This window comes from Gymnoscopelus microlampas (genome assembly GCF_963454915.1).
Source record: "Gymnoscopelus microlampas genome assembly, chromosome: 14".
Lineage (NCBI taxonomy): Eukaryota > Metazoa > Chordata > Actinopteri > Myctophiformes > Myctophidae > Gymnoscopelus > Gymnoscopelus microlampas.
In genome coordinates, this window is record NC_139951.1 from 36793887 (window position 1) to 36818071 (window position 24185).

Sequence of the window (24185 nt, forward strand, 5' to 3'; positions counted from 1 at the left end):
TATTCAAATATGGGAGACTGTACTTGGTAGTTGGTTGTAGGTCTAACCTGTTTTGATCCCGCCCCCTTGGGAAAAAAAACGTCCTTAATGCGGCCCGCAGGTTAATATCGGAATACTGATATATTATTGATTTCAGCTGTTAGAATTCCAAACATGCAAACATGACCCGCTTTAATTACTTATATTAGTAGCTTAATGACTAGTATTGTCTTTTTTATATCCAATGTATTTGCATGTAAGTTCATAAAGTTAACATAAGTATAACTAAATGCATTTGAAATTAAATAGAAATGTAACTTTTCAGGATTCCAATTCAAAAATAGCAAAAAAGAAATCTGGATTCCAATTTCAAAAGTAGCAAAAATACAAGCTCAAAACGCGTCGCGCTGCGACGCGTTTTGAGCTTGTAGATCGGCTATTTTTACTTTTGTGTGACAGAATGGCGAAAAAAGTGAAAATTCTGCGATTCTACAAATGCAGACTAAATCTTATAACAAGTTTTCTGGAAAAACCTTTGTTGCTCTATATCGTTGCTTGTCGGGGCAGAAACCTCTTACAGTATCTCCACATTTGAACTTGTGGTGTTTTTTTTGTGTGTAAATGAATGCCCTACTTGATCACACTATAGCGTCCCACAAAAGCATCAAAAGTAAACTTGTAGTGGAGTAATATTTGACTTCACTACACGCAGTAGTATTTATACTTTGACTCAAGTAGCCTACTGGGGCTGAGTACTTGGTCCACCCACTGGTTGTGGACAGACGAGAGAGAGGACTTATCTCTCAGTCTGGCTGGGACACAACATTGGAGGGGTGGTGGGGGGTGGGGGGGGGGTGATCTTGTCGGCGGTAAAACGGCGATTTGATCCACTGATCCACTCCTGGTCTCTCCTCTCTCCCCGCTGTGAAGTGGACAGGCTTTACAATACAAACACCTGAGACGATTATCTCCAGCTTTTGGCAACCTCTTGTCAGGATAGAGAGAGAGACAGAGAGAGAGAGAGAGAGAGACACACACACACAGAGAGACACAGAGAGAGAGAGAGAGAGAGAGACAGAGAGACACAGAGAGAGAGAGAGACAGAGACAGAGAGAGGGCACAATATTTGCCTCGGAGATGTAGTGGAGTAGAAGTATAAGTATTGACAAATTGACGTATACTAAAGCAGTGTTTTTCAACCTTTTTCATGCCAAGGACCCCTAAATTGATATACATTTGGCCGCGGATCCCCATCTGAAAATGGTTTGTGCCAGGGACCCCCCCAGAAGCAAAGATTTGAGTTAAAAATGTTCGCTTTAAAAAATATGTATGTGTGCGCTATGAGCTTATATATCTGCTATTTTTTAATAGCCAAAGCTAAGTGGTTTAAATGATTGTGACGCTATGTTAACTAATTTCGCTGGGGACCCCCTGGGAGCCCTCCAAGGACCACTGGTGGTCCCCGGAATTGTACTTTAACGACTTGAACCCCAGCATCCATATTATGGGGGGGAACATTATCCCAAAATAGCCGATCTACAAGCTCACAACACGTCTCGTTTTTTTGGCAAAAGAGATTTGGTGTTGACGGAAAAAATAGTGGTTTGAGTACAGAGCCAACTCAGGTCAGTGTACTAGAGAGGGTTTAGTGCAGTACTTGAGTACATGTACTTAGTTACTTTCCACCACTGGAGACGTCGTGGGGTTGGGGGGGGGAGAGGAGGGGGTACAGATGAGTCTATTGAAGGGCTGGCCGTGGGAGGAGGAGAGGAGGAGAGGAACAGTGCTTCTTTTGTGTTCCATCATCTCTTCTGGATGTCCTGAGAGACGTTTTGGGAGAAGACTGTGGGGTGTGGTGGGTGGGGTTTAAAGAGATTGCGAGGAGGAGTGGAAAGGGGGCGGTGTCTTCAACCCCCACTCCCCCCCCCGCGCCCCCCCGCCATGCCAAACCCCCAAGTTGATCCTTTGACTCGATGACAGAGCGCCGCCCCTTTAAAACAGGTCGGGGGGGCTCAGTGGAGGTGGTAATTTTGTGGGGCGATAAGCCCTTTATCTAATGGTGGGGTAGAATAATTCCTCTTTAAGTGGCGGGGCGGGGAGCGTTGTCTCTCTATCGGTCTCTCTCTCTCTCTCTCTCTCTCTCTCTCTCTCTCTCTCTCTTGCTCCTTTTTTCTCTCTCTCTCTCTCTTTATCCAGAGAAACGCATCGTCACTCCTCCGCTCGACTCGGCTCCTTTAGCAGACCGTTGTCTTTTCTCTCTATGCCTTTTCTTTCACTCTCACGCCCTCTCTCTCTCTCTCTCTCTCTCTCTCTCTCTCTCTCTCTCTCTCTCTCTCTCTCTCTCTCTCTCTCTCTCTCTCTCTCTCTCTCTCCTGTTTCTCTTTTTCTCTCGCACTGCAAACAACAAAACAGTCCCCGGGGCTGTTGATGTCAGTCTGTGACTCTGTGTGTGTGTGTGTGTGTGTGTGTGTGTGTGTGTGTGTGTGTGTGTGTGTGTGTGTGTGTGTGTGTGTGTGTGTGTGTGTGTGTGTGTGTGTGTGTGTGTGTGTGTGTGTGTGTAACGAGGATACGGGTGCCCCCCACCCCACACACCTCCCCCCCCCCCCCCCCCCAAGCCATCCAGACAGTCTCAGGGTGGTGGCACACGTTTCAGTGGATATAAAAATTTGCGGCGGTGGCAATGTTTATCAACATAGGGAGAAGTGCAAGTTACCCCTTGTTGGAGGCAAATAATGGGCCCTAATTGAGCTGTAACACGCTGGCTGATCGCCAGCCACAATTGAAAAACTCTCTCTCTCCATCAGAAGGGGCTGGGGTCGGTGGGGGGGGGGGGGGGGGGGGGGGGGCTATTTTAACCCATTAAAGCCTGAGGTTCCGATTCTACTAAATGTCTTCTAAATCCTATAACGGTTTTCTGAAAAAATGTATGTTGTTTGTTATATCAGTGGTTCTCAAACTTTTTCATGTCAAGGATCTCCAAAATTATATGTATTTGGCCTGAAAAAGTTTTGTTCCAGGGACCCCCCCAGAAGCAAAGATTTGAGTTAAAAATGTTCGCTTTAAAAATATATATATATTCAAAGATTTGCACACATTTTCACGATTTTTCAAAAAAATAGCAGATCTACAAGCTCATAGCGCGGCACTCGGTGCCGCGCTATGAGCTTGTAGATCTGCTATTTTTTGAATAGCCAAAGTGTAAAATAATTGTTTATGTGGTTACACACAAATGCGTTCCCGGTTTTTATGGATTAACAGCACAGGGTGATTCACAACTTTTTTTATTCATTTCAAGGACCCCCCATGTTTCATATAGATTAGGCCCACGGACCCCATTTTCATATTTAATCTCTGGGACCTTAATCTACACCGCAAAATCCTCAGTGTTTATTTAACTGAGAGTTTATCACAAATGTCTGTAAACACGGACATGTGCACGGTTCCATTTGTGCATGGACGTAAAAGAGGTCCATTTGGACCCCTTGGTGGTCCCCGGGCCAGACGTTGAGAAACAGTGTCTAACACTCAGACCCGGTTCAGTTTTAATCAAACCATTAAGACCTGAGGCCCATTTTCTACAAAAAGCCTTCTAAACCAGTAGTTCTTTGAAGAACTACTGGGGGAAAAAAAAATAGCAGATGCACAAGCTCGCTGTGAGCTTGTGCATCTGCTATTTTTGAAAAGCCACCCGCTAAAATCTGAAAACGACACAGATGCTTTCCCGGTTTTAATGGGATTAACTGATGCTAACCCAACATCAAATCCATAACAACCCCATTTGACTGAGTGTAACCAGTACTGTGTGAGCCTCCTTTTTCTCTGCTTCATGTTTGTTTGTTTATTTGTTTTTGCAGGGGTGGGGGGGGGGTGAAAGTGTGCCTCAGAAAGAGGTTGTGGTTCTGTGGCCCGTTGTTGTGTCAACCTCTGAGCCCCCCCCCCCCCCCATCCAGCCCTGCAGCCCTGTGTATAGCCACACAGCAGCTCAGTCAGTGCGCCGGGGTTGGAGTGGGATCGATCCTCCAGAGGATCAGTGCAGGCTGTCTCCTCACTCTCCTGGCACCTGCCTTGCCAAGAACAGGGAGGGAGGGAGAGAGAGAGAGACAGAGAGAGACAGAGAGAGAGACTAGAGAGAGAGACTAGAGAGAGAGAGAGATGGGTGGGAGGCTAGGGAGGAAAAAACCCAGCTGCCACTGTGCCTGGGCTCCGTGCTGCTTTCAAGAAGGAGGGAGGAGAGGAGGAAAAGAGGAGAGCAGAGAGAGAGGGAGGGAGGGAGGGAGGGAGAGAGACTGCTGGCACCATCTGTACATGTCTTTTGTATTCCAGCCCTCATCTTTACAGAGTGAGGCTGGTGTGCTCAGTGTTCAAATGAAAGGAGAGGTGCCTTTTGGGGTGAGATGCTCTCGCTTCAAGTGGGGCTCGGGGAGAGAGAGAGAGGATAAGGTGTGCGCGCGCGTGTGTGTGTATGTGTGTGTGTGTGTGTGTGTGCGCGTGTGCGTGCGTGTGTGTGTGTGTGTGTGTGTGTGTGTGTGTGTGTGTGTGTGTGTGTGTGTGTGTGTGTGTGTGTGTGTGTGTGTGTGTGTGTGTGCACGTGTGCGTGTGCGTGTGCATTCACGCTGAAATTCCCTTTTATTCTCACATGCAAAATTGGGAATACTCCGAGGACATCTCGTGTCCTATTTATTCTGACAGAGAGCGTGTGTGTGTGTGTGTGTGTGTGTGTGTGCGTGCGTGCAACGTGCATGGCTACGAGCGTGTACCGTGTGCCTGCATGATGTGTGCACACTATGAGAGTGCTTGTGCTCGCCTGTGAGCGAATATAAACACACCACTGTGTGTGTGTGTGTGTGTGTGTGTGTGTGTGTGTGTGTGTGTGTGTGTGTGTGTGTGTGTGTGTGTGTGTGTGTGTGTGTGTGTGTGTGTGTGTGTGTGTGTGTGTGTGTGCAAGCACTCAAGTGCGTGCGTTTGGCGTGTGGTGGTTAAATCTCTGGGTTGCCATGTTTATGACGGGAGTCAGAAGCTTTTGTTTGCTCTTTCCTCCATATCAGCCCCATTAGCCTGCTGTCTCATCTCTTCCTGTCTCTCTCTGTCTCTCTCTCTCTCTCTCTCCCACTCTCTCTATCTCTCCGTTTGCTTGCTTGTTCTCTCTCTCCACCCCGCCCCACCCCTTCTTCTCCCTGCATCGTGGTGGTGGCCTGTCTGTCCTTGTGTCTGGCAGCAGGGTGGATATTCGCCGCTCGCTGCTGACAAACAAACACATTAACCCATTAAGACCGGGAACGCTTCTGTGTGTCATTTTTAAGATTTCTTTGGGCTATTCAAAAATAGCAGATATACAAGCTCGTAGCGCGGCACCGAGTGCCACGCTATGAGCTTGTAGATCTGCTATTTTTGAAACATTGTGAAAATTCGTGGCAAAATCTTGGATTATATTATTTTTTAAAGCAAACATTTGTAAAATATTTAGTTCCAGAAACCCCCAGAAGCAAAGATTTGAGTTACAAATGTATGCAAAAAAGAAAAAAGAAATCTAATATTTGCACAACTTTTCACGATTTTTCAAAAATAGCAGATATTTGCTATATTTATATTTGCTATTTTTGAATAGCCCAACGAAGTCTAAAAAGGACACACAGATGCGTTCCCGGTCTTAAAGAGTTAAAAAAAAAAAAGCGTATTTCTGCGGTTGGCACAGTGCAAAGGATGCACTGCAGATGAAGGGCTGCATGATGTGATCAAAAAGGCACTCTGTGGTGGGAACTTAGCCCAGCAGTGTGTGTGTACTGTAGGTAGATTGGTGGGTATATACAGTACCAATGTATGTAGTAGGAGTGAAGGGTCTTGAGTCTCTGTGGCTGTGTGGGGCAACAGTGAACCCTAGTGGCTGGATCCTGCAGTGGCAGCGACTTCTGAGTCTTTCTATAGTGAAGCCATGGAATGGTCTGGATATACTTAAATGCAGTGGTGTAAAGTAACTAAGTACATTTACACAAGTACTGTACTTAAGTACAATTTTTAGTTATTTTTTCTTTACTGGAGTATTTCCAATTGTCTACACTTTTACTTCTACTCCAGAGGTAAAAGTATAGACAATTGTGCAATGGAATAACGCATGCGTTATGTCTATTGAAGCAGGAGGTCTCTCCACAATTAAAATAATCATAACTCATCATAAATGGCAGACTTAGATACTTATGTTATGATATAGGATACTTTCTTAAATTTAAAAAATGGGTTTTTCCATACCAAAATACCATATTGTTAGGGGGAACTAAATAAAGGGATAGTTCTTGTAGTGAGATTGCTGGTAGCAGGTTGCCCAGAGCGTCGTCGATCAGAACGGTACCTCTCGGGAGCCCTAGTGATTGGGGCTGGATAGATGAAATCAGGTAGGAGAGCAAATGGTTCGTAAGGCCTTCACTCTTTCTTAGTTAGTCTATACTTAGTAGTTACTGAACTGGAATATTACTGATCTGATCTTCCCTGCCTCAACTCAACCCTATATGGTTGGCAGGTATCATGTGTCATGATGTCATCCTACACGTTCGCCATATAAGGACGACCCTAGAGCATAGCCGTTTCATTTATCATCCAAGTATGGATGCCTAGGAGGTGCCGGTATAGAGGACACCTCTGTAACAATATAGTTATAGTAATGGTTATGAATCAGAAACAAAGTCTCATAGTTAGTCTCTTTAGGTCTACTTCTATACAACTCAGGCATATATCTTGCAGTGGAGTTGTGGCTCTGCTTAACATGGGTGGGGGGGGGGGTTGACGTGCGGCCCAGTGGCCAATGAGGTGTCCTATTTATGACTTTGTTTCCGCACGTCAGGGTGCCAGCAGTGTTGCCATGTTCGCTTATTATAAGCGACTTTGAGCTTGTTTTTCTGTGAAGTTGCTTGTAAATTTTGGTAGTTGTGGGTTGCGTTTTTTTGGGCTTGTGTCTAAAGTGTAGTTGCTTATTTGGGCTTGTGTCCTAATGTTGCTAAACCAGTGGTTCTCAAACATTTTCATGGCAAGTATTTGTCCGCTGACCCCCCATCTGAAACTATTTTGTTCCAAAAATAGCAGATCTACAAGCTCACAACGTGTCGCATCGTGTTTTTGTTTCAAGCTCATGACTTTCACTCCACTACATTTCCAATAGAATTTATTGTACTTTTGACTGCATTCACCTTTCTACGAATGGACTCTTGTGTCTCAAACTTACAAAATATATCTATAATGAATGAACCACCGAGTCCTATTTAAAATATGGTGAAAAAATGTACGATCTACAAGCTTTGTAGATCGGCTAATAGATTTTCACTTGAAGTTTGGGAACCACTATTCTATAACAGTGGTTCTCAACCTTTTCAGGCCGTGACCCCACAATGTGAACCGGGGACCCCCCTCCCTGACAAGCACTTGGAATGTATGAGTTGAGGCTTTACATTTAGTTTGACTCGGTTCCACAGATAAATATTGTGAAAAGAGCCGAACTACAAGCTCACAGGCTGTGAGCTATTTATTTTCCTCTTTCTTACGTAATATTTGACAATTTGGCCAATTTTGTATTTAAAAAAGTCTTAAAAGTCATTAAATTGTAACTTTAGAAATGTGCAGATACCCCGTATACACTCATACTGTATGTAGGTTTGTTTACTGTTCAGTGAGAAAACAATATTGCACATTAAGCTAATCATCTGGGAACCCCTCAAAATAATTTTGGAACCACTATTCTAAAACACACTTTCTCTCTCTCTCTCTCTCTCTGTGTGTCTGTGTCTCTCTCTCTCTCTCTCTCTCTCTCTCTGTCTCTCTCTGTGTCTCTCTGTGTCTCTCTCTCTCTCTCTCTCTCTCTCTCTCTGGTCCTCTCCTGCAGCTCTGCTGTCCTCCTGGTGTGAGGAGCTGGGTCGTCTCCTCCTCCTCCGCCACCAGAAGAGCAGACAGAACGAGCCTCCGGGCAAGGTGCCCATGCAGCCGCCCATGAGCTCCATGAAGCCTGGACTCTCACACGGGTCAGTGTCACCATGCTCTGTGTGTGTGTGTGTGTGTGTGTGTGTGTGTGTGTGTGTGTGTGTGTGTGTGTGTGTGTGTGTGTGTGTGTGTGTGTGTGTGTGTGTGTGTGTGTGTGTGTGTGTGTGTGTGTGTGTGTGTGTGTGCGCACGCGTGTTTCTTTGAGTTTGAACAGACTGAAGCACTCTCCAGGAATTCCACGGTTCCTTATGGCAGTGCATGGTTCTCAACCACTTTCATCTAAAGGACCACCAAATTGACTTGTAATTTGGCCGCAGACCCCCTCATTTGAAAAAAGAGTTGCAACACAGCACAACAGAGGGGATGGAGAGCGGTCCTCTGTATCAGTGATTCTCAAGCTTTTTGAATTTCTAGGACCCCCAGTTTGATATGCATTAGGCCACGGTCACGGACCCCCATTTGATAACATCATTTTATTTCTGTGACCCCCAATCTATGTAAAATTCTCATTGTTAATTCGACTTTGAGATGGACCCTTATGGGGTTCCATGTGTGCACTCTCAGAGTTACAGACCCGTAAGGGGTGCAATTGGACCCCCTGGTGATCCCCCGGGCCCGACGTTTGACAACCAGTACTCGGTACAATGAAAGCATTGTCTTCCTCCTCGCCTGTCGTTTGTCTAAAAGCAAACATATGTTATGTAAGCGTGCTGCCGCTCCGCAGAACAAATATTGCTGCAGTGAAAGTGCGTCAAACGTTTCCCTTCTTTTTGCCAACATGCTGTTTGTTTTCTCCCTTCCAGAGATGGGAACTTTCCTTATGACTCGGTTCCCAATCATGTTCCCAATCCCTGGCAGCAGAACACCAACCAGCCGGGACCGGGATCGTTGTCGGTGGTGACCACCGTGTGGGGCGTCACCAACACCTCTCAGAGTCAGGTGAGGGGGACGTCACAGTCACACAGCTCTCTACCAGGCCTGGTCCACTATCCATCATCTATTTAACCCTTTAAGACCTGAGGCGATTCTTTAAAAAAATCGAAATCATAACATTTTTTGAAAAAAAAAAGAAAAAAAAAATGTTTTCAAGATTTTTCAAAAATAGCAGATATACAAGCTCATAGTGCGGCACTCGGTGCCGCGCTATGAGCTTGTAGATCTGCTATTTTTGAATAGCCAAAGACATCTAAAGTGACACAGAAGCGTTCCAGGTATCAATGGGTTAAGCCATTACTTCTTTTGATTGATCGAATAATCAAGAAGTATATTTTTTCCACGAATCTGTGCAAAACAAATTGAATAGATGTTTCAATTTATAAATGTTGAAAATAGCAGATGTACAAGCTCACAACACTCGTTGTAGATCTGCTATTTTCACTAGTTTGGGGGGAAAAAAATTGTAATTTCCCCCAAATCCTTTTTTTTTTTTACATTTTGATGCTAATACTTTTGTACTTTTACTCAAGTAAATTTTGAATTCCGGACTATTACTTGTAACAGAGTATTTCTACATTGCAGTATCGATACTTACCACTGTGTACCTACAGTACATCTACCGCATGCTGTAGAAACAGAGAGAAATGTACTTACTATCCATTTTAAACCTATAGCAATGTATCTGTAATGTAATGTAATCTCTCCCAATAGGTGCTGGGGAATCCCATGGTGAACAGCCAGAACATGAACCCCGGGGGAAACCCCATGGGTTCGGGGATGTCGGGGAACAACCCGGGCATGAACTCCCCTCAGTTCCCTGGGGGTCCGCAGCAGCAGTTCCCCAACAAAGGCAACAACAACCAGGCCTACATGCAGCAGGGCATGTACGGAAGACCCAACTACCCTGGTGGGGGAGGCTTTGGTGGCAAGTAAGTTGTTCCAGACACTTTAAGACAGAGAATGGGAAGATATTATTATGGGCATGTCATAATAGCCCAACTTTTGGGCAAAACTATTTATAGATAGATAGATATATTTATAAATAGAGTACCTATAAAAGCAGATCCAATTCATCGCCAAACCAAAATAAATGTATTTCTAAATTTATATTAAATAAAAATATTTCATCCATTCATGAGTTGTCCTGACAGAAGAATATCTTGATTTTAATGGCAATACTTCTGTGCTACTTTTACTTTTACTTAGCAACATTTTGCATACAGGCTCTTCACTTGTAACAGAGTAGTTTTGCATTGTGGTAATGATACTTTTATTTGAGTACTTCTTCCACCAATGTATATTGATTGCGTCAATATAACGTTGTTGTCGTTTCAGTCGGTTGAAAACCTCATACATCCAAAACTGTTACTTTTCAGGATTCAAATTCGAAAATGGCAGATGGCCGCGTTTCGAGCTTGTAGATCTGCTACTTTTGATGCTTTTGTGTGACACTGTAGCATGATCAAGTACGGCGTTAATTTACGAAGAAAACCCCCCCCCACAAAAACTTAAAATATGGATATATATATAACCGTTCATGTTGTTCTTTGTTTGCAGTTACGGCCCCGGAGGGCCGAACTCTGGGCCCGGTGGGATGGGCATGCCCCAGCACTCCCGTGGTCCCGGGGACTTCACCCAGCCCGCTGCCGCTGCTGCCGCCGCCGCGGTGGCCGCAGCAGCCGCCACGGCCACCGCGACCGCTACGGCCACCGTGGCCGCCATGCAGCAGGAGACGCAGAACAAGCAGGACATGAACCAATATGGACCGGTAAGGAGAGAGAGACACACACACGCACAACTAAAGCTAGATCACTGGTTCTCAACCTGATTTCAAAGGAACCATAGACCAAATCATAACATCACTACAACCACAAATGTATTTTTCTGGGTAGATGACGCCTGGCAGCGTCACATTGGAGCAGTAATATACAGACAGAGTATTATTCATTAACCAATTATATCTGGAAGAACAGTACACTATTACATTTAATATCCATAGACATTCTACCCGGAAATTCCACCCTACAAGTTTGTTTACAAACATTCTGATGTGGTCTATACCAGTGGTTCTTAACCTTTTCTGGTCCTCTTGAAAATCTTGAAAGTGTTTGAAAGTCGTGTTTATTTGTGTTCTGGCTTGAATCAATGAAATTAACATTAAGTTCCTATTTATCTGTATCACAATGATAACTCAATACCTTGATAAAAAAAAAAGTTATATCATCATGCTAATTAGTTGGGGGGCCACTTACAATATCCTCACACCCGACCAGTGGGCCCCCGACCCACAGGTTGAGAATCACTGGTCTACGGTAGGACTCTAGCAAAGAGTTACAGACCCATAAGGGTCCCATTTGGACGAAAAAATGAAGTGTCTTATTGAGCTTATATGTCTTTTGTCTTCCAGATGAGTTCCTCTTTCCAGATGGGACCCAACCAGGCGTACAGCAGTCAGTTCATGAACCAGGGGCCAGGGGGTCCGCGCGGCCCCCAGAACCTCCCCGGCAGCATGGGCGGCGGCATGAACCCTTCCAACATGGGCGGCGGCCCCCCCATGGGAATGAACCAGCCCAGGGGGGGCCAAGGCATGGGGGGGCCATTCGGGGGCCACGGCGGCCAAAGGATGCCCCAGCAAGGCTACGCGGGACCCCGAGGGCCCCCCCAAGGCATGGGCATGCAGGGCATGAAGAGGCCGTACCCGGGGGAGGTGAGCTTACGTCTCCATTCAAACACTTGTGTACATTCTAGCCAAATGTTGAGGTTGGTTGAAGAATAGCGTTTATACTGAGAATTTTAACCAAGTTCATGGTGGCATCATTCCTTTGGACATGTCATTATAGGTGACATTTAAAAAAAATATATTCAATAGATAAAAAACAAATTAGCCTCATAGCGTAATTCCCTAACTCATATTTTTAAGCTTTTCAGGAGAGACAAAACAAAAAATCACTAATTCATCTAGGTGACTTAGGCAGAAAGTAAAAAACTAATTTTGCCTAAGTCATGTTTATCTGCCTTTATTTATATCTGTTTAACTCTACTCTCCGAACACTGCTGATTCATCCTGCCTTATTGCCAATGTTCTCAAGCATCAGATTGCTTGTTACTTTCAAAATCATTTCTGCCTACCGTAAGTCAAAACTTAGGCAGAAATTGACTTTCTGCCTATTTTGGAATGAAAAGCATTCTGATTGGCTTAGGACACAGGCAATAAGGCACAATGATGCATCAGTGTTAGGAGAGTAGAGCTAGGCAAAATGTCAATTTGACCCAAAAATGTCAATTTGACCCAAAAATGTCAATTTTAACAAAAAGTGACTTAGGAAATGCAACAAATATATTTAAAAAAAATGAATAGCAGATCTGCAAGTGAGTTTGTAGATAAGCTATTTTAAGCATACAGGGCATTAAGTGGTTAACAGTTATCGTCATGCCCCCCTCTCCCCCAGCCTAACTATGGTGGACAGCAGTATGGACCAAACAGCCAGTTTCCTAGCCAGCAGGGGCAGTACCCCGCCCCTAATGCCTCCAGGCCGCTGCCATCCCCCAACTACCCCGGCCAGAGGATGCCTGGTCAGCAGATACAGGGCCAGTACCCCCCACCCAGTGGAGCCATGGGCCAGTACTACAAGGTAAGACAGCACCATGCATTGCTCTGTGTTTATGTCCATGCTAGTGGTTTTTGGTCCTTGGCATTGGTAAAGTGTTTGTATATATGCCAGTGGTTCTCCAAACTTTTTCATGTCAAGGATCCCCAAAATGATACGTATTTGGCCGCGGACCCCCATCTCAAAACAATTTGTTCCAGGGACCCCCAGAAGCAAAGATTTGAGTTAAAAATATATATATTCAAAGTTTACACGATTTTATAGTTTGGCTATTCAAAAATAGCAGTTATACAATCACACATGTGCTTGTAGATCTGCTATTTTTGAATAGCCAAACTATAAAATATGGTTAAAGTGGTGAAAATAATTGTGACACGATATTAACTACATTTAGCTGGGGACCCCCTGGTACCCCTCCAAGGACCCCTGGGGGTCCCCCGGACCCCACTTTGAGAACCAATGGTATATGCCATTTGGTAGGCACTGTTATCCACAGTGGCATGGCTGGCACCAGTAGGGTTTCCCACTCTGAAACCTGGCAAAGCTGGTGGATTGCATGCATGACATGTACTGTATGCATTGAAGTTGCTCTAAGTATGCAGGGTCTTTATGCAAGGTGCCTTTCCTTGGGGATTTTTGCTAAATAATATGCACCGTATCTCAGAGTCATTAACCAAGATCATTTGTGTTTCTTCCAATTACAGCAAGAGCCACCTTTTAATGGCCAAGCCAACAACTTCTCTGGGAGTGGATATCAGTACAGCCAAGGCAGTATGAATGGGGTAAGTTCATTAAAGAAACATTACATTATTTTTTTTGTTAACTCTCTCAGTGCCAATGAAATAAAAAGGCCTTTTTCAGTAATAAGTTAAACAAGAAGTGAATGGAGCAGCAAATCTTCGGATCACGATATCTTGGGTTCTGAACATTCTTTAAAAAAAAAAAAAAAAAAAAAAAAATATTTTTCGTTCTTGGCACTGAGGTCATTCAGAAAAAACTCGGGATAACTCGTTTTGTGGCACTGAGAGAGTTAAAAGGTTAAAGTACTATATTCTGATAGTAATCATTGCTACAGAGCGTTTGTTCGGTCACATGGGTCTCTCTAGCTCTTTAGTAAAGAGAATATAGTACATTTTCAGGTATGTGACAAAATTTAAGCCAATCAGCAGAGAGCACTGAAATGCATTTTCTGTTTATTAAAGAGCTGGAGAGACATGGGAGAGACTCCTTTTACTGAACAAACACTCTATAGCAATGAGTACTATCACAATATAGAGCTATTTAACACCAAAGTAAATCACTTACCCTACCTTTAATGATTAACTCTACCACAGCTGGCATCTCAGTTTGGTCACAACATGGTATTATTGTACATACGTTACTGAAGATACAGAACTGTTTCTCAAGGTCAGATCCGGGGACCACCAGGGGTCCAAATGGACACTTACGGGTCTGTAACTCTGACAGTGTACAAATGGGTTTGTACACTGTCAGAGTTAAATGAACACTGTAGAATTGACAGTAGAGATTGGGTTTCCGGGGGAATGAATATCAAATTGGGCGTCCTTGAAACCTCTGAGATATAGGAAATAATGTTGTCTTTTCACCTCTGCATCCATTGCAGCCGCCCAGACCGGTGGGTGGCTACCCTCACTCCCCAGTGCCAGGCAACCCGACGCCACCCATGACCCCCGGAAGTAATATTCCTCCATATCTGTCACCAAACCAGGACGTCAAGCCCCCCTTCCCCCCCGACATCAAACCAAATATCTCTGCACTTCCTCCTCCTCCAGGTGAGTGGTTCTGAACACCCAAAGACCACCTGAAGGTCCTGGTAGCTTGCCAGAATAAATTTGAATTGTGTAACTTTGCTGTAGTGTTAAAAAAACCTAAAAACTAAAAGTAGACATGAACATGTTAATATTTAAATGTTAATATTCACATGTAAATATGTTCTTACAATTTCTCAGTGGTGGAAAAAGTACTGAAATGTTTTACTGAAGTAAAAGTATCAATACCACAATCTAGAAATCAGTTACAAGTAAAAGTCCTGTATTCAACATTTACTTATTAAAAGTACAAAAGTATTGGCACCAAAAGTTAAAGTACTCATTATGCAGAATGTCCCATTTCAAGTTATCAAAATGTATACAAATCTTTTTTCACAACGCGTCGCAAAGTGACACGTTGTGAGCTTATAAATCGGCTATTTTCAAATAGCCAAAGTGTATAGGACTGACGTATTTTGGTAATAATAATCAGAATCTACAAAGTAACTTGTAGTGTTCATATAACTGTAGTGGAGTAACAATTACAATGTTCACCTCTGAGATGTAGTGGAGTAGAAGTAAGAGTTGGAAATACTCAAAAACATGATTAATTCTGTCTGTTTTTTATTTTTATTTGTATTTTTCTGTTGTGTTTTTGGTCTTTGTCTTTTATGTTATTTGTTGGAAAATAAATACATACTTTGATGACAAAAAAAACAAAAAGAAACATGATTCATTCTGCGTTCTGCCTTCGGGGCTGAATCCTTTCCTAACAGAAAGTAGGCCACGGTTTGATCCTGTCTCCTCTCTCCTTCTCTCCTCCTCCCACAGCCAACCCTAATGAGGAGCTGCGGCTGACGTTCCCGGTGCGGGACGGCGTGGTCCTGGAGCCCTTCAGGCTAGAGCACAACCTGGCCGTCAGCAACCACGTCTTCCACCTACGGCCCTCCGTGCACCAGACCCTCATGTGGAGGTAGAGAACAAACAGCGCCACCCGAAGGCTATTACGCATATTAGTACACCTAGTGTTTCTCTCAGCCTGTTTTTATTTGAAGTATGATATGCATTATTAGGCCACGGACCCCCATTTAATACACCTTTTTTAATCTTTGGGACTCCAATCTACACTGTACACTCCCCTGGTGTCCCTGGGGACCCCCATGGGTCCTTGTAGCGGTTCCAGGGGCCAGGGGTAAATTAGTTAATATACCATCAAAATCAGTTTAACCACTCTAACGTAACCCTATATACACTTTTTTTTTTATCTTGGAAACAAATCTTGTATGGGGGTTGCATCTAAATATTTTCAGATGCTAAATTCATATTAATTTGGGGGTCCTTGACATGAAAAAAGTTTAAATTGGTCCATTGGTAAAACTGGCACCAGATACTCCATGTACTGTGTATGTCATCGCTTACAGGCAGAAACCCTGTAACTCCATATTTCAACCTTTCATGTTTTACTTCATCGAGTGTCACAGAAAATTAGCGAAAAGCTTGTAGATCGGCTATTTATTTTATGTCTTTTTTTTATATACATATTTTGATAGTGAAAGTAGTTGACGATATATATACAGTGTACCCAGTTATTTCATGAACACACCTATCATCACACAGGGCACCTTAAAGGCCTCCAAATCAGGCATAACAGTTTATTTTATTTTTTTGAATCTTGTGCAGATCGGATCTTGAGCTGCAGTTCAAGTGCTACCACCATGAGGACCGCCAGATGAACACCAACTGGCCCGCCTCCGTCCAGGTCAGCGTCAACGCCACGCCCCTCACCATCGAGCGGGGCGACAACAAGACCTCCCATAAACCCTTGCACCTGAAGCACGTGTGCCAACCGGGACGCAACACCATCCAGATCACCGTCACCGCCTGCTGCTGTGTGAGTAGTAGCACACACAATATAATATCACAGTTTTTCAGGTGTAAAAAAAGTGGGTGAATTTGTTTAATCATTTGTAGTTTTCAGGAAAGGGGGGGGCAGAGAAAGGGAGTGCAAGGAGAAAAACACAGTAAAGAAACAGGACAAAAGAATAATCAAAGATGTATACATTTTTACATATAGCATAAAAAAGTAGCAGGGATGTACATTAGGTTAGACATAAGGTGCACAAGAAAAGCAGTAGGTTCAGTACAAGAGATACAGCACTAGAAAGGTATAGACATCAAGGGCCCTATTTTCAATAGTGCCGGTGCCTTACCCGTTGGCACTACCCACTACCCGTGAATTACGCACTAGGGAGCTGGCACTGTCCCTAAACAGTATCTTACAATGGTTAATGGGGGATTATTATTATTAAATTGTTTTTATTGATTTTTTACACCAACAGTAAATACATACATACATACATACATCACAGGACGGAACATAAACCATACATTAACAATACCTTAAGTAAACAGACAGTTGGTTAATGGGGGATAATGGCATTGCTCAGTCTTCTCTTAAAGGCAATGGCATCTGGCACGGCGATTGGTTTTATTATTGTTAACGCCCAAACCACACATATGCATAATGTAAGGTGTAGCGCTGGTGTTTTAAGGGATAAGGCTGGTGTCCGAAGATAGCAACTTTTGCAAAATAGGGCCCATAGTCTTACGTGCTAGTGACATAGTCCACATGAGGTAAAAATAGAAAAACGCCTCGGTACTGTAGGTCCACATAGGAAGGCCTCGATGATACAAGCACAAACAGAAGTTGGATACCAAAGATTACAATATACCAGATCCACATGATATACAGTATGACCCACTTTTATTTTTGTGGATCTTTTGGATAATGACGGTAGTGATGAAGATGATGATGATGATGTTGATGTTTGATTTCTCTCCACAGTCTCACTTGTTCGTGCTTCAGCTGGTGCACCGGCCCTCGGTTCGCTCGGTCCTGCAGGGCCTACTGAAGAAGAGGCTTCTGCCTGCAGAGCACTGCATCACCAAAGGTACGGACTACGTGCCAAAGCCCCGTTCAGGCTTCATCGTTCAAGGGCTTCGTGTGCCAAAAACAGGCGATCTATAAGCCATGAGCTCATTATTTTGTTTGAGTTATTTATCCCATTAAGACCTGAGGCCGATTTTTTTTTTTAAGTCTTCTAAAATCCTAAAAAAAAAATTATGTTGCTACATGAGTGGTGCTCAAACCTTTTCATGTGAAGGACCCCCACAAGGGGCCGTGGACCCTCATCTCAAAATATTTAGTTCCAGGGACCCCCGGAAGCAAAGATTTGAGTTGAGAAGAATATTCGCTTTAAAAAATATATATTCAAAGATTTGCACACATTTTCATGTTTAAAAAAAATAGCAGATCTACAAGCTCATAGCGCGGCACGAATGAGCTTGTAGATCTGCTATTTTTGAATAGCTAAAATCTAAAATGGCGCGGATGCTTTCCCGGTTTGAATGGGTTGTAATAACCCGACCATCACACCTTGTGTGTTTAAAAGTGTCCTTTTTGAAGTGTTCTTATGTATATTAGCCTATTAGCAACCGACAAACCATCTCTCTCCCCACACTCCCTCCCCCCTTTCCCCTCCCTGCAGTCAAGAGGAACTTCAGCAGCGTAGCAGCGTCCTCGGGCGGCGCCTCGCTCAACGGAGAGGACGGCGTGGAGCAGACAGCCATCAAGGTCTCCCTCAAATGTCCCATCACCTTCCGACGGATACAGCTTCCAGCCAGAGGACACGACTGCAAACACGTGCAGGCGAGTGGACGTTCAACATTTTAACCCGCTTAACCACTTAAACGCCCCATGCGTTGTTGAGCGGAGTCCCTCAGGGCTCTGTACTAATGTATTTTCTGTTTTTTTCGCTCTATGCTAAATATCTTTGTGGAAAATAGCCGATCTAACACGTCATTGCGTTGTTTGTGAGCTTGTGGATTTGCAACAGTTTTCCCAGACTGTCTGTGTGGTCTGAGTCACTGGTTCTCAAACATTTTCATGTCAAGGACCTTAAAATTGATACGCGGACCCCCCCACCTGAAAAAGTTGTTTTAATTTTGGGGGGAAAATATCTGAAGTATAAGTAAGTAGGTCGGAGAAGCTTATTGTTGGTATCAGCCAGAGTGTGGGACCGCGGGAGTCTATCCCCGTTTCGCAATGTGCTAGACCCCTGGGCAGTGGTGGAAAAAGTACTCAAATGTTTTACTTAAGTATCAATACTGCAATATAGAAATACTCTGTTACAAGTAAAAGTCCTGAATGTACTTGAGTAAAAGTACAAAAGTATTGGTATCAAAATGTACTTAAAGTACCAAGAGTAAAGGTACTCATTATGCAGAAGGTCCCATTTCATATTTCACATGTACTGTATAAAATGTGTAAAAATCTTTTAAAAATAGCAGATCTATAAGCTCACTTTGAGAAGCACTGGTGTGAGGAATATTTTTGCTGGATGTGTGATGTGATGGTGTGTGTTTGGTTTGTTCCTTCTTGCAGTGCTTCGATTTGGAATCATATTTACAACTGAACTGTGAGCGGGGGACGTGGCGGTGTCCTGTATGCAAGTAAGTGTTTCCAGCTGTGATACTTAACGGTGCTGTAAAAGTGATATTTTTATTTTTTTTTGTTAAAATTGTATAGAACTTCGATAGTAATCATTCCTAGAGAGTGTTTGTTCAGTAACAAGATCTCCTCCTCATGAACATAAAGTTTGGTTCTGACAGTTTGGAAGCACAGAATCAGAATCGGAATCAAACTTTATTGTCACATCACATTACAAGTAACATGGGTGAAGTTCTTAATTGCGCAGGCCCATCAATGCAGTTAAAAGATAGATGGAGAATTAGAGCATAGAAAGTAGAATAAAGTGTTGTATAATGTCCGTCTCATCTGTCTCCCTTCATTCCTCTCTTCCACAGTAAAACAGCATTATTAGAGGGCCTGGAAGTGGACCAGTACATGTGGGGAATCTTGAACGCTATTCAAAAGTAAGTTACAACATACTTTTACAACTTCTTACTAGTGTGATGCCCATTCAGTTATGCATTACCCTCTGTACGCGTACATTATCACAGTACTTAGTGCAGTTCACATCATCATTGTACTTGGAGGACATTAGTCTATACCAGTGGTTCTCGGGGGCACGGTGGTGCAGTCGGTAGTGCTGTCGACTCACAGCTAGTTTCACCAATTCATTGAGACCTCCATCTGTTTGTCTTTCTCTCCCCAGCTCCGAATTTGAGGAGGTGACGATCGACCCGACATGTAGCTGGCGGCCGGTGGCCATTAAGTCAGACATCCACATCAAAGAGGATCCAGATGGACCGCTGGCCAAGAGGTTTAAGACTATGAGCCCCAGCCAGATGATCATGCCCAATGTGATGGAAATGATAGCCCAGCTCGGACCCGGGCCCTCGCCCTATCCGTCGTTGCCCAGCCAACAGGGCGGCAACAACAACGAATACGGCAACCAAGGTGGGCTATTATACAGTGTTGATCAAACCTTCTCACTTTCAAGGACCCCCAGTTTGATATGCATTAGGCCACCACGGACCCCCATCTGATTTTCATTCATTTAGGTCCATCCATATGTTTTAATTATCTCTGAGACGCAGTGTTAATTTTGTTGACTAACACTAAGACTAAAAAACTATGTTTTTGATATTTAGTCGACTAAGACTGACCTAAACCCGAACACTCAGCAATGACTTTGAAGATTGTGTGTCACACATGTACTGTGTGGACGTTTAGATGAGTAAGAAAGTAACAAAGTCCTTCAAAAGATATACTGACGTCTTGGGACGTGTATTGACTCTTGTTTTTTTATTTTTTTATTTTGCAGGCAACAGTTACCAGGGGCACGGGAACTTTGATTTCCCACATGGCAACCCTGGTGGTACGTCGATGAACGACTTCATGCACGGTCCCCCCCAGCTGTCACATCCGCCTGACATGCCCAGCAGCCTGATGGCTCACGACAAGCCACTCTCTCACAACATGCCAGACTCAGTGAGTTTTTTCCCCTTTTTGCTTGTAAATCTACGCAGTGGCTCCTGTGCTTTTAGTATCTCTTTGTTCTGTGCTTATTTCTTAAAGGCGCGTAACTCCATGACTTTCATGTCCTTCCTGGTATTTGAACGCAGGTCCCCCGCGTGAGCGCCAACATTTATACTGCTGAGCTAATATTATACAGTAGAAAGCCTGTTTGGGCTTGAGCTTCGTGCAATAGCACTTGTCAACCAGTAGGTGTCCTACCAGAACACAGGATATAAAAGTCTCAGGTAGACCAGACTTGTACAAAGTCCAGCCTGGACATATTATTTTCATATTTTCAAATATGGCCCCCTTTGAAAAAAGTTTGGACAGCCCTAGTTTAGTTAAGACCAAACACAACCACTGCAGTTGTCAGTTATATTGTATTAAAGTGCTCTACCATACAGATTGGTAAAAAATAACAACACAACAATTCACTCAATACAAACAAAAGAAAGCTATACGACTTGCAGCTTTTAATAGCATCTTTTTGACAGTTTTCTCCCTCCTCTCAGATACCTCATCCTGCCAGCACTGACCAGCCTCACAGCTCCTTGCAACAGAGCTTGCAACACGCCTCCCCGCACCACGGCAACCACTCGGGGCAGCAGCTACACCACGGCGGGCCTCCGCAGTCCTCGCGACAGCCTCCAACTCCTCAGCAGCAACAGCAGCAACAACAACAACAACAACATCAACAACAGCAACAACAACAACAACAGCAACAACAACAACAACAGCAGCAACAACAGCAACAACAGCAGCAGCAACAGCAGCAACAGCAGCAGCAGCAACAGCAGCAGTCTGGTCCCAACAGCCATCCACACGGGGACTTGTCCTTCAACCCCTCCAACAGCTTGGACAGCCAAGCGGGGTCGGACATGCCCGAGCCTTCCTTAGATGTGAGTTGGTGCCAGTGCTGTTGCAGCAAATGGTCGATTAAGTTTTAGTCATATTTTAGTCATGGCAAAGTTTTAGAAATGTTTTAGTTTTTGTCTAGTTTTATTCGACTAAATATCATAAGATTATAGTCGACTAAATCTACAGTTGATTTAGTCGACTAAAATGTATTTTGGCGCTGCCTTGATGCCGTCCTAATGGCTGATTTTCCACTTGGTTGCATGCTGAAAATAGCCGATTTACAAGCTCACAACGCGTCGCGCTGCGACACGTTGTGAGCTTGTAGATCTGCTATTTTCAGAGCGCAACACCCGAGCGCAACCAAACATAAAATGACTTGTCTTTTAGTTCTACTGGATCTCTTCTCCATTAGTCCCTCCCTAACATTTTAGTCTTGTTTTTATTTGTTGACAAAATTGTCAATATATTTAGTCTTTAGTTTTAGTCATCATAGCTTTAGTTTTTGTCAGTGAAAAAAAGGTAGTCGACGAACATTTTTCGTCATAGTTTTAGTCGACGAAATCAACACTGGTTGGTGCAAGCAGCGCATGTCAGCGGCAATTAACTAAAACGACCAAAATAGTAGGACGGAGGCTGTGTCCTCCCGGTGGGGGCTCCTCACTGGCGGGTGAACCAGTGGGATGCAACAGCAGATTTTTTTTTTAACATTTTCAAAAATGTCAAAATTGTCAGCATTCTCAGAAATACCGAAAACAGCAGATCTACAAGCTTGTAGATGTGCAATTTTTTGCTATTCATTGGTTTACCACTCGGTTTTTTACTATGTTTACTTGACTTGGCGGTAGATGATGGTCTTAAGAAGCGATGATTTCTAACGTCTCCCCTCCCTCTCCTCCGTCCGTATAGCTTCTCCCGGAGCTCGCGAACCCGGACGAGCTGCTGTCGTACCTGGACCCCCCGGACCTCCCCAGCAATAGCAACGATGACCTCCTGTCCCTCTTTGAAAACAACTGAGGCAATTCAGACACACGACACTCACACACACACACACACACACACACACACACACACACACACACACACACACACACACACACACACACACACACACACACACACACAGATATAAAAACTTCTCCTCCGAATGCCCAGGCATTTTCCCTGTGAGCCCCGGGCAGCACTCTCAGTACTTGATAAAAACACAAAGATGCACTCCCTCTCTCTTCTTCCTCTTGTACAGTTTTGATTCGCCAGCACAGACTGACTGAACGAGGTTTTGAAAAACTCAAAGGCGCTAGCTAGCTAGCGCGGCGGCGATACCTTTTTTTTGAACTGTGCAGCTATATTCAGTTGTCGTTTTTTGTTTTGTTTTGTTTTGTTTGTTTTTGTTTTTGTTTTTTTTAAACGTCACACGTGTTTGTGTGCACATTTAGGAGAAAAACTAAAGTGTTGTAGCATTTTCTTTTTTATTCACATTTTATTTTCCTTTTTTTTTTTTAGAAGAAGAAAAAGGAATCCATTGTATAAAACAGAAAAAGAACTGACAAAAAAAAAAGGAAAAAATAAATAATAATCTGCGCTATCTGGCCAGTATGCATTATCGTCTACTCTACGTTGTTCTCCCATCTGCAAAGCCCCACCCACCGCCTTCCCTCTGTCACTGCACCCTGTTTCTCCAAGCCTGGGTAGGTAGCACTGTTTTGTAAGCCACTCATCATGGAAAGCAGTGGTTCTCAAAGTTTGTTTGTTTTTGTTCAAGGACCCCCAGTTTTTTTTTTGTTTTTTAGGGCCACAGACTCCCCCATAACTCTGAAGGTTGTTACACACCGGGGCGATTTTTTCGTGCGAATAATGCGTTTTTTTTTAAAACCTTATAAAGTCAATGGCTCCGTACATGGAGCGAAAAAGCGAAAAAGCGAAGCGAAAAAACGTCTTTTAATTATTCGGAACGAGTCCGAATTTTGCGTATATTCGCTATTTTCGCCGGTGTGTAAGGACCTTGAGAGTGTACAAATGGAACCAAATGGACCCTAACGGGTCCATTTGGTTCCATTTGTACACTCTCAAGAGTCACAGATCTGAAAGCATCCATTCTGGTTCCTAACTATCTGTAATTTAGCTGGGGAACCCCTTGGAACTCCCTCTTATCATTTCAAGGAACCCCCAGTTTCGTATGCATTATTAGGCCACGGACCCCACCCAGCCCCATTTGATCTCTGGAACCCCTCCAGTCTACACTGTAAATGTTTTTTTTTTGTTTAATTTTAACTTTGAGAGTGTACATAATGGGACCAAATGAACCCATAATAATAAGGGTCCATTTGGTTCCATTGAGTTAGAGACCCCGTAACGCCTCCTCACTCACTCACAGACCCCCCCCAGGTTGAGAACCAGTGATGTAAAGCACAAGAGATCACGGCGATGCAAAAAAAAAGCAAGTGACACCATTTGCAAGTGACACCACCACCTTTGACTCCCTCCCTCCCCCCCTCCCCCCACCCTCTCCAACCCAGACTTTGAACAGAGTTCAAAGTCTGGGTTGGAGAGGGGGGGATAACCAGCCTCCACTTGGGGATAACCAGCCTCTGGGGATAACCAGCCTCCACTTTCTCCACAACTGCTATGTGTGATGATGTGTAGGTTTTTGTTAAACCTTTAAGTCCGGGAACACATCTATCTGTGTGTCATTTTAAGATTTCTTTGGCTATTCAAAAAATAGCAGATATACAAGCTCATAGCACGCCACCGAGAATCTCTCAGAAGCTCTTTGCTTCTGGGGGATTCTACAAAATGTCTTCTAAATCCTAACAGTTAAACACTTTTTCATGTCAAGGACCCCCAAAATGATTATGTATTTGGCCGCATCTCAAAATATGTTGTTCCAGTGTTCGAGGGACCCCCCCGGAAGCAAAGATTTGAGTAAAAAATGTTCCCTTTAAAAATATATATTTTCAAAGATTTGCACAAATTTTAACGATTTTTCTAAAATAGCAGATCTACAAGCTTGTAGATCTGCTATTTTTGAATAGCCAAATGATGCATTCCTGGTCTTAATGGGTTAAAATCAAAGCGACGTATCCCATCTTCTTTTTG

The 24185-nt window shown here is 43.7% G+C and overlaps 1 protein-coding gene across 3 annotated transcripts in view; it reads left to right on the plus strand.

Moving 5' to 3' along the window:
• LOC311060996 (zinc finger MIZ domain-containing protein 1-like) overlaps positions 1 to 22889 on the plus strand; it is a 227418-nt gene extending 204529 nt beyond the window's left edge. For all 3 annotated transcript variants that reach the window (XM_084079451.1, XM_084079452.1, XM_084079453.1), the window contains 18 exons: positions 7844 to 7979; positions 8742 to 8877; positions 9586 to 9803; positions 10432 to 10642; positions 11282 to 11581; positions 12324 to 12506; positions 13187 to 13264; positions 14107 to 14275; positions 15083 to 15224; positions 15932 to 16142; positions 17097 to 17202; positions 17800 to 17960; positions 18696 to 18763; positions 19118 to 19186; positions 19429 to 19673; positions 20041 to 20207; positions 20747 to 21133; positions 21999 to 22889. In XM_084079451.1, the coding sequence (XP_083935577.1) occupies positions 7844 to 7979; positions 8742 to 8877; positions 9586 to 9803; positions 10432 to 10642; positions 11282 to 11581; positions 12324 to 12506; positions 13187 to 13264; positions 14107 to 14275; positions 15083 to 15224; positions 15932 to 16142; positions 17097 to 17202; positions 17800 to 17960; positions 18696 to 18763; positions 19118 to 19186; positions 19429 to 19673; positions 20041 to 20207; positions 20747 to 21133; positions 21999 to 22106 (3095 nt within the window). In that variant the 3' untranslated portion in view covers positions 22107 to 22889. The remainder of the gene's footprint in view (positions 1 to 7843; positions 7980 to 8741; positions 8878 to 9585; positions 9804 to 10431; positions 10643 to 11281; positions 11582 to 12323; positions 12507 to 13186; positions 13265 to 14106; positions 14276 to 15082; positions 15225 to 15931; positions 16143 to 17096; positions 17203 to 17799; positions 17961 to 18695; positions 18764 to 19117; positions 19187 to 19428; positions 19674 to 20040; positions 20208 to 20746; positions 21134 to 21998) is intronic.
• The last annotated feature ends 1296 nt before the right edge of the window (positions 22890 to 24185 follow it).